This window comes from Crocuta crocuta, unplaced genomic scaffold, assembly GCF_008692635.1.
Source record: "Crocuta crocuta isolate KB4526 unplaced genomic scaffold, BGI_CrCroc_1.0 scaffold50, whole genome shotgun sequence".
NCBI lineage: Eukaryota > Metazoa > Chordata > Mammalia > Carnivora > Hyaenidae > Crocuta > Crocuta crocuta.
Window position 1 is genome coordinate 7,464,522 of NW_027527428.1, and position 10,154 is coordinate 7,474,675.

At 58.9% G+C, this 10,154-nt stretch overlaps 1 protein-coding gene across 1 annotated transcript; it reads right to left on the reverse strand.

Moving 5' to 3' along the window:
- Positions 1 to 2,310: 2,310 nt before the first annotated feature.
- Positions 2,311 to 4,355, reverse strand: MYADML2 (myeloid associated differentiation marker like 2). The gene has a single exon (XM_077755711.1). It carries the CDS (start codon positions 4,353 to 4,355, stop codon positions 3,432 to 3,434), a length of 924 nt encoding a protein of 307 aa, XP_077611837.1. The 3' UTR covers positions 2,311 to 3,431.
- Positions 4,356 to 10,154: the final 5,799 nt, after the last annotated feature.

The following is a 10,154-nucleotide window of genomic DNA, read 5'->3' on the forward strand; positions in this document are numbered from 1 at the left end:
GGGGTGGGGGGAGGGGGGAGAGTTGAAAACAAGTTGCAAAATGGAAACATTGAAAACATAACACAATTTTGAGAATGTATTTTGTCTCTTTAAAATATGTTTATTGTAGGGGCACCTGGTTAAGTGTTTGACTAAGGCTAAGGTCATGATCTTGGGGTTTGTGCATTCCAGGCCGGCAGGTGCTCTCTGCCCTCAGCGCAGAGCCCCTTCTGATCCCCTGTCCCCCCCCCTTAAAAAAATAAACTTTTTAAAAAGGGGAAAATTGCTTCTTGTACCAAGAAGCTTGGAACCTGGAAGGGATAGCCTAAGCGTTTTCAGATTCTTAAAATTAAGGGGCACCTGGAGGTCTAGGTCAATCCCCTCTGAGATCCAGACCCTCTTCTTCCCAACGGGTTTTCTCTGCAAGTCTTTTCAAGGGCTCAGGTGTGACAGACGCCATAGACCTGTTACTATGTAAGCCTCCCCGAACAGGTGCTCCTGGTGGGTGATCAACCGGTAAATAGAAGATGAGATACCACAGTGTCCCCTCCCCCCACTCATGTCTCCTGACATCTGGCCATTGGACTTCCTGACATCTTTGGCCCTGCATTTGGAAGAAAAGTCATTTTTCCCCTGAGGATGTGCTCAGAACGCATCTGAGTTGAGTATGCACTTGGGTTTCAGGATTGTCCAGGGTCTCAGTCAGCAGCAGGGTTAAGGGCAAAGTAAGAAGCAGTCATCATTGGGGCACCTGGGTGGCTCATGATCCTGGGGTCGTGGGCTTGAACCCGTCATCGGGTTCTGCACTGAGCTTGGAGCCTGCTTAAGATTCTCTCTCTCCCTCTCTCTTTCTTTGCCCCTCTCCCCAGATTTCTCTTTCTCAAAAAAATGAATAAATAAAAGAAGTTATCATCATTGACAATCTGTTCTCGCCCCCAGCCCCGGGGAGAGGTGAGCTGCTTTCTTTTTTCAGTTCTGCAGCTTCAGTGGTGACAGGCTGCTCTGAAACCTGGCTTCAGCATTACCCGGATGTCCGTGCCTTGGAAGCAGAGCTGTGAGCTCTTGTTGACAGAGCGATGACTAACGATCACGGCCTCAGACCACTGTGTGGTGACCATGTGTGCGGGGTGGACTTCCTGGCCTCCTCCGCACACCTGCCTCTGGGCATTTAGCCCTTACCCTCTGAGGAAGGAACCACGGTAAGAAGCCCTTCCCTAATCGGTGCCCCCAGGATCCATGCCCACCACACCTCTGGCCCCCTGGGGCGCCTACCTCAGGACCTGAGTGCCCCTGACTCCCGCCCACCAGCATCGGCCTCCTGACTCCACTCTCCTTGTCCAAAGTGGACTATCTGGGGTGGCCCAGACTCAAACCCATACACAGAAACCCCAGCAGCCCCACTGAGTTTTGCCTGACTGTATATAATCAAAGGACAGAACCCCATCTTTCAGGAAGGACTGCTTTTCAAGTGATAAGAACAAATAACTCCCGCCTCCAAGAAGGGGAAGTCCTCTGGCCCCAGGGATGATGCTCAGCAGAACATCCCAAGGAGCACCTCCTCAAGGACTCCCGCCATGCTTACGTTGAGCCCTGGATCCCCTCCCCGTCTCTGTCTCCCCCTCAGGACCTTTGAAATTTAGGATGGGTGGCACACTGGGGGCACAAGGCCACTCGACAGTGAGGAAATTGGGGCGTTGGTGACAGACGACCTTTTGGAAATTTGGCTAGAAAAGGAAGGAAGACTGGTGTCCAGGCCTCCCTGTGGGCTAGGAAGACGCGGCACCTATGTTCCTTTGTCACCTGGAGATGTACCCTCTAGCCCCCAGTCTCCCTCAGCCGGCGGGGGCCATCAGGACACTCCAGGACGCAGAGGCCTCTGGCCCCTTTGAGGGTCGGCTGTTGAGCCCTAACACCCGCCCCTCCAGGGGAACGACCCCTGTCAGTGTGTCAGCCGCCTGTCTCACGCTCTGCCTGGCGCCAGCACAAGGGACCCACGCCTAAAAGCTGCCCGGGCACAGCAGCCCCTTTGCCCAAGGCTGTGCCAGGGGCCCCCTGGCTGCGGTGCGGGTGGTGCTGGTGCGGAGCCCCGCCGGGAGGGAGGGGGGCCCCCCTGGGAGCGCCCTCATCCCTGCCCCCATGCCCACTGAGGAGGAGGTCACCGCCCGCTTCTTCCTCAGTAGGCTGCCCCGCAGCCCGGGGCAGCTTGGCCTCTGCCACAGCCACTCCTCCCTCAGTCAAGCCTAATTTCCACCCTTCTTCCGACTCACATTAGAGGGATGGTCTGGGACTGTCCCCTGGGCAGAGACTGCTAACCAGAGCCAGTGTGCAAGTCAACATTAGTGTTTATTTCCTGCTAGACTCCTCGATGGGCCAAGGGGCTGCGACATCCTGGGGTGGCCCCGTCGGGGCTCCTGAGCAGAAGCTGGCTGGAGCGTGGAGGCTGGCAGTCCTGGTGGGCTCTGGTGGTCGATGGCCAGGTGAACAGACACTTGAATGGAGGCCGTGGGCCTGGGAGTACCAGGAAGCGGCCGGCGCCCAGGCGCTGTGGCCCAGGGGCTGCCCGGGCTGGGCCCTCCCCCTGGGTCGGGGCTGCTCCAGACCAGCCTCTCTGGAGGCCACCACAGGCCCTGTGGAAGCTGGTGCGGGGGCGACACGGAGTGCCTGGCAGACACTGCCTCCCTGGGTTGGGGCCCAGCTTCCCCCCCAGCATTCTGTGCTCATTGTGGTGCCGCGGAGGCTGCCCTGTGTGGCCGCACCATGGCCCTTGTCCTTGTTACAGCCCCTTGGAGGTGGGCAAGGTGGGGCCCCAAGTCCCGGCTCCCTGTACTTGAGCTGGCACTGAGGCCAGCAGGGCGCTGCCAAGAAGCCTCCTCCCAGCGCTCTGGGGACTGTCCCCTCAAGCCCACGGGAGCCAGCTCCCCTTGCCTCTCCGCTGGTCCCGCCCTGGCCCTTTCCTGGGCTCCTTTCCGTCCCCTTCCCACATCCGGGAATTGTCCCCTTTCCAGCTCTACTTAGGTCACACAACCTGGGTGCGATCTCCAGACACTGACGGGCACGTAGGGCTGCCTCCAAAATCCTCGCCTCAGGGTCCCCATCTCTAAAGTGGGTCACAGCACCAGCTTCTTGTGTTACACTGGGGAGCACTGAGCCAGGAAAAGCCAGGGAATGAAGAGAGAGAGAGAGAGAGAGAGGTACACCCAGAGGTAGAGATATACAGAGAGAGAGAAACAAAGACAGAGAGATAGAGGAAAGAGACAGAGAGGGGCTGGGAGCTGCCTGGGGGAGGATCCTGGCCTGTGTCCTGCCCCCCGTCTTCCCTCCCTCCTCCCCGAGCCTCGCTGCCGGGGGTCCAGGAGCGCCCACTCGCCTGCCTCCCTCCAGCTCGCTCCTCGGAGGCCTGGGTTCACCTGGGTCGCCCTCGAGGCGCCGGGAGCCCCTGGGAGCGCAGGTGGCTACAGCGGGGGCACGAAGCGGATCCTCTGGGAGTAGGCGAGGTCGGCGACGTAGAGGAGCAGGTTGACGTAGGTGAAGGTGGCCACCACCAGCTGGCTGTCCCAGGAGCAGCTGCCCCTGGGGCAGTCCGGGGGCCGTCCGGGCTCACCGTACTTGGGGTCGAAACAGAAGACCGGCCAGATGACCGCCGCGCTGAGGTAGAGGAGCACGGCCAGGAAGGTGTATACGACCACCAGACGGTCAAAGGGGCAGCCCAGGCCCCCCGTGTGGCCCGTCACACTCAGGACCACCACGGCCACCGTGGCCAGGAAGCACAGGCTGTAGACGGCCACGCACCACTGGGTGGCCACGTAGCGCCCGTAGCGGCTATCGTAGACCAGTGCCCCAAAGATGATGCAGGCCACGAAGGCCTGGACGATCTTGAGGAGCCCTGACACCGTGGCCATGTAGCTGGCCACCTGGCCCGGCCGGGCCCGGGTCAGCGCCACCTCCGCAGCGTAGGCCAGGAAGAGGAGCGCGGCGAAGACGCTGGCTGCCAGGCGGAAGTCTCTGGCCACGCAGCCCGCGGGCTCGGGCGGGCACTCCAGCCGGGTGAAGTACAGCGGGTAGATGACCGCGGCCGTGGCCGACAGCAGCGTGGCCAGCATGGCGAAGGCTGCCGTGAAGTTGCCCCAGGACAGGTACAAGCAGCTGTGGAGCCGGGTGAACTCACAGGCCACCACCAGGCCCGAGAGGGCGAAGCAGAAGCCCCAGGCGGCCATGCAGAAGGTGCCCTGGACGCCCGCGAAGCCGCCCCGGTGGGCCACCAAGCTGAAGGTGGTGCAGCCGAAGGCCAGCTGCAGCACGCGGGCCGTGCCCACGGGGGACGTCACAGCGCCTAGGTGCAGGTACCCGCCCCCGGGGGGCTCCATGGTGCTGCCCATCTGGCCGTGGCCTTGTACAGTGCCCGGTGACCCTGGGGTCCCTGCCGGGCTGCAGCCCCTCTGTCTCCTCTGGTGGCTGTGACAGGTGCCGGCAGCCTGCAGTAGCCGTGACGGTGACGGTGACGCTGCTGCCGCTGCTGCTGTTGCTGCTGTTGACATTGCCGCAGGGCAGCCTCTCTGCCGCCTGTGTGGGGCGGGCCAAGCCCCCTCCCCCAGCACTATAAATAGGTGGTCATGATTTGAGCCCGGGAATAGCAGCGGGGAGTGCCTGTCCCCATCCCGGAGGGTCATCTGACCCCTGCGTCCCTGGCGCCAAACCCCCGCTAGGGCCGTTAACTCCTCGGCTGCTGGCATTGCCCCACCTCCAGAGCACCTGCGTCTGTCTGTCGGTCAGCTGGCGCCAGTGCCTGTGGGGGCGGGGGAGGGAGGAGGGCAGAGAGCGAGGTGGGCTTGGTCCTGCNGCTGAGCTCCTGGCGGCCGTGGGGCTGCCCCTGGGGGGAGAGTTTCAGTTACCGTTTGGGGGTTCGTTACGGAGCTCTTCACTTGTCCTTCCTCAGCATGTAAACTCTATAAACTGCAGAAAACTCAGCTCTCCCATTTTGGGGCAGAAATATTAATAATATGTGAAATGATTTTGAAGATGGAAAACAACTTTCTAACTGTAAAAGTAGTACGTTGGAGGCCCAGTCAATACAGGAAAAGACAAAGAAAAATCGCCTGTAATTCTGTTGCCCGACTATGAATGTCTCCCACATGTGTACATCCTTATGCGTATCTCTCTTGACTTTTTTAAAAAATATTTTTTAATGTTTTATTTATTTCTGAGAGNCGACTGAGCCACCTACATGCACCTTCTCTTGACTTTTTATTCAGAAAAACTTTCAAATTTGGGGCACCTGGGTGGCTCAGTCAGTTAAGCATCCGACTTCCGTCTTGGCTCATGATCTTGTGGTTCGTGGGTTTGAGCCGCATGTCAGGCTCTGTGCTGACAGCTCAGAGCCTGGATCCTGCTTTGGATTCTGTGTCTCCCTCTCTCTGCCCCTCCCCCACNAGTCTGTGACTCCCTCTCTCTCTGACCCTCCCCTGCTCATGCTGTCTCTCTCTCTCTCCTAGAAATAAATAAAAATAGTTAAAAAAAATAAAAAAAGAAAAATTCAAATTTACAGAAGAATTGCAATGAGCACTCAGACATCTTTCACCTGGACTCAAAAATTATGAACATTTTGCCCTGTTCTCTCTGCACGTCTCCCCCATGTGTGTCCCCCCTAAGTCTGCAGATATGACAGTGAGCCCCTGGATGCTTCCATGGGCATCTCCTAAGAACAAGGCCGGTCTTCCACAGAACGCGAGCACAAGGAGATGTAAGAGTGGTCACCCAGTGCACGGTCCTTATTCCTTTTTCCCCGTGGACCCCAAACACACTGAAACTCTCTCTTTTTTTTTTTTAATGTTTTTATTTATATCTGAGAGAGAAAGAGAGAGAGAGACAAAGCATGAACAGGAGAGAGTCAGAGAGAGGGAGCCACCGAATCCGAAACAGGCTCCAGGCTCTGAGCTGTCAGCACAGAGCCCGACGCGGGGTTCGAACCCACGAACCGTGAGATCATGACCTGAGCCGAAGTCGGACACTTAACCGACTGAGCCACCCAGGCGCCCCTCAAACACACTGAAACTCTTAAGGCTTTTGCGCCCGGATCTGATGGGGGGTGTGCGTTGCAGCAGTCTGTCGTATCTCACTTATTCTGGAATAGTGTCTATCCCTCCCCATAATTTATTTATTTACTTACTGTTTATTGATTTTTAAAGATTTATTTTTTTGATGAGACAGAGAGTGAGTCGGGAGGGGCACAGAGAGAGAGAGAGAGAGAGAGAGAGAGAATCCCAGGCAGGCTCCACACTGTCAGTGTGGAGCCTGACTCGGTGCTCAAACCCCTGAACTGTGAGATCCTGACCTAACTAAAGTCAAATACTTAATCAACTGAGCCACCCAGGCGCCCCACTTACTTACTTTTTAAAGAGAGAAAGAAAGAGATAGTGCAAGTGAGGGAGAGGGGCAAAGGGAGAGAGAGAAAGAGGGAGAGAATCTCAAGCAAGCTCCATGCTTAGCGTGGAGCCTAACGTGTGGCTCCGTCCCATGAACCGGAGTCCATGACCTGAGCCGAAATCAAGAGCTGGATGCTTGACCAACTGAGCCCCCGGGCACCCCCAACACCACCTTTTTGAAGACTCCAGGCCGGTGGCTTTATAGACTGTCTTTCGGGGAGTATTGTGCATTGGCTCGTGGTGTGGTTCGATTCTGCTAAATGCTCTTGGCAGGAAAACCACTTGGGAGACGCTTGTGGCCTCAGGGCGCCTGTCGAGAGAATGGTGACAGATGAGTCCGGGTGGTGTCGCCTGTGTGTGTCTCCGTGGCTCCCCTCCCCCGCAGCCCGCACAGAGTCCCCGCGGCCGTGGGAGCCTCTCATGGGCAGCGATCTCCGAGAACCCTCCCCCGCCTTACAAGTAGAATCCTAGCGGTCATCTGACCTGATGCGCCTGTTTAAGATTTCTCTGGAACAGTTCATCGAATCGTAAAGTAAGGGATTCGTGTTGGTTTTCAGGTCCTGAGTCCTCTGAGATAGTGTTTGGACGCTGCAGAGTCGGGGAGGAAGGGCTCTCGAGGCAAACCTTTCATGCGGCGCCCTCTTCCCGCTGCCTGGGGAGCCCTGTCAGGCCGCTGATAGGAGGAAGGTGACCCCGTGTGCGCCCTTGGGAAGGATTCTCTGCTTTGTCTCTCCAGGCGTCCGCCGCTGACCCTGGACGAGAGAGCGAGGGGGACACGGGCCTCCGGCTTGGGGCGCAGGGAAGATGGGTCCCAGCGCCCTGACCATATGCCTGCCGCGCTCCGGCCGGAGTTCCTAGCTCAGCGGGTCGCAGCAGTGAGCCAGCCGCGGTCCTCCGCCGCTCAGTCGGTGGCTGGGGCACGACCCTCCACGCCCCGACCGAGGGGGGCCGGCTTGTAACACCTGGAACCCTGAGCATTTGGGGATGACCAGGCCCCGCGTGGCCAGCACACGTGTGCGGGCGGAAGGCAGCCTCCCGGGCGCCCTGTGGCAGGGGCGGGGAACCAGGGGGCTCCGCTGGGGACCTGCTTCTACAGAAGGCGACTCCCTTCCTGAAGACCCGACACGGGACGGACCTGGTTGGGGCCTCCAGCTGGCAGCACGGAGATGCCTGAAAAACAGGCCAAAATGGAATGAGAGTCCGAGGACAGGCATGGCAGCCGCCGGAGTGTCCTGGCAAGCTGGCCTGACAGTGGCCACGGAGCCCAAGTAGGACAGCATCCCGGGACCGGCGTCCTGGCTGTCCCATGCCCCCCCTCCCCCGAGGCCCACGTGGCCCTGCTGGCCCTGAGTCCCCAGCCTTTCCCCGGCTCCCCGTGGGTGGAGCCCGGCCCTGAGTTCTCTGTGCAGGTGCGCCTGAAGCTCACTGAAGAGGCAGTGAGGGGGGTCTGCTCAGGCGCAGCCCCCAGGCCTGGGTCTCCCCCTGGTCAGTCCCTGACCGCTCCCCGCCCGGAGGGGCCTTTGGAGCTGGAGACATCTTGGAAAAACCAGCTTCTTTGGTTTGCCAGTCGGGCTCTGCCTGCCCACGGCGCTCACGGGGAGCCTCGGGGTCCTCGCCGCGGTCCGCGTGGCCACACTAGGGAACAGAGGCCAGGCCGGGGGCTGCTTCGTGGCTGGGACGGTGGGAGGACCCCCAGGAGCCTGACACAGGACATGTTCCAAATTGCAGACACTGACGCCCCAGCTGCTCAGCACAAAGGCCATTGGTGGCGATGTCTTCTGTTCTCAGGCCTCCACGAACTGCTCACAATTAGAAAAACACTGAGATTCTAGCTTCTAATAGCGCAGGAATAGCAACTAAATGTTCAGTGAATTTAGCTTTTTTGGGGGGGCGTCAGTGAAGGCCCCTCTGAAGAGGGAACAACTTGGCTGTGTGCTCAGTGATGACATGAGCAGATGTCCACGCGACGGAAAGGCAGGGCTGGCCGCTCCGTGTGCTCAGAGGACTTGAGGCGTGGTGGCCAGAATCCGGGGCATGAGGGCCGATGGGGGAAGGGCCTGGAGGTCCCGGCCGCTCTGGTGGCAGCTGGGGGGCGGGTGTCGGTGTGCACATCTTGTCCGTACTGTTGGATCTTTGGCTTCCTTCCTTTCTTTCTTTTTAAAAAAAAATTTTTTTTTGAGAGACAGAGACAGAGAGTGAGTGGGGGAGGGTCAGAGAGAGAGGGAGACACAGAATCTGAAACAGGCTCCAGGCCCCGAGCTGTCAGCACAGAGCCCAACGCGGGGCTCGAACTTGCAAACCGTGAGATCATGATGTGAGCTGAAGTTGGATGCTCCACGGACTGAGCCACCCAGGAGCCTGGATCTTCTGGCTGTTTTTGAAGCGTAGATTTTGAAATTTGTAATAATGTTGACGCCAAGTTGAAATTCCAGGCCTCACGTCCTGGGTGGCAAACTTACGCTCTGCTCACCACGTCCCGGAAAGCAGGGCCAAAGCATGGATGCGGAGTGAACGTCCTGAGTGAACGACTGTTTACATCTTAGAGCGGTTTCATGGCCACAGCAAAGCCTCCAGAAGGTCCGGCGCTTGTCCGCGCGCCTGCCTCATGCACAGCCCCGCCCCCCGCCCCCCATGGTCAGGATCCCAGGGCGGCGGCACCTTGACCGCCAGGAACCTCCGCTGACACGTGGTCCGCACCAGAACCCACGCTCTACACCAGGGGTCACGAACGCATGAGGACACGGACCCGCTCGGTGCCGTCGGGAGCCTCGGGCAGGGAGGTTCGCCTGCTCACCACCCCCCACCCCGCAGCCCTGGACCCCGGCCCCGGCCCCTCAGGTCTGCCTCGCGCTTGAAAGCACACAGCCTGGAGCCTTTGCAGTCAGGACCTCTTTCACTTAGTCAATAATGCATTGAAGTTCCTCTTGGTCTTTTCCTGGCTTGGTAGCCATTGCTTTTTAGTGCTGAGTAATAGTCCACTGTTCGGATGGACTACAGGTTATTCATCTGCTCACCTGCTGAAGGGCATCTTGGATCCTTTTGTTCCGAGCATGTTTTGAGGGGGTGGAGGGGCGGAGACAGAGAGCTTAAGCAGGCTCCCCGCTCAGCGCAGAGCCTGACGCAGGGCGCGATCCCACAGCCCTGGGATCATGACCTGAGCCGAAATCAAGAATCGAATGCTCAACTGATTGAGGCGCCCAGGCGCCCGTGATCAGCTTTTTAAAAAGTAGGCTCCACGCCCTATTCGGGGCTTGAACTCACAACCCTGAGATCAAGAGTCAGTCATGTGATCCACTGACGGAGGAGTCAGATGCCCCCAACCTCCCCTCTTTAAGTATATGTCCTGAGCACTTTTGTGCCCACGGTAAGTATAAAGCAGCAGCATCTCCAGAGCACTAGCGCACTCAGCGCGGAGGGTGCCGCGGGTCACGAGCCGAGCGCTGCCGGTGTGTCCTGTGTGTCCCGGGCTCATTTTGTCACCGGTCGGGCAGCAAACCGTGGGACGGACGGGCCAGAGGTGGGTGTCGTCTTTTCCTCCTTGTCAGGAACAGGTGGAGAAAGGGTTTAATCATCTGGTGAAAGAATCCCGTGAGGCCTAACGCACGGCTCTGAGGTTCAGAGGGGCCCGGCACATCCGAGGAGCTGTGGGCTGACGCCCCGGCCCGCCTTGGACATCTGTCCACTGGTGCTGATGTCGCGCCCACCGCCCTCCTCTGCACAAAGAGCTGGTGTTTAGACCACACCACTCGAGTCACC

Coding starts and splice junctions, on each gene's coding strand:
- MYADML2 (XM_077755711.1), bottom strand. CDS start 4,355: ATGGGCAGCACCATGGAGCCCCCCGGGGGCGGGTACCTGCACCTAGGC.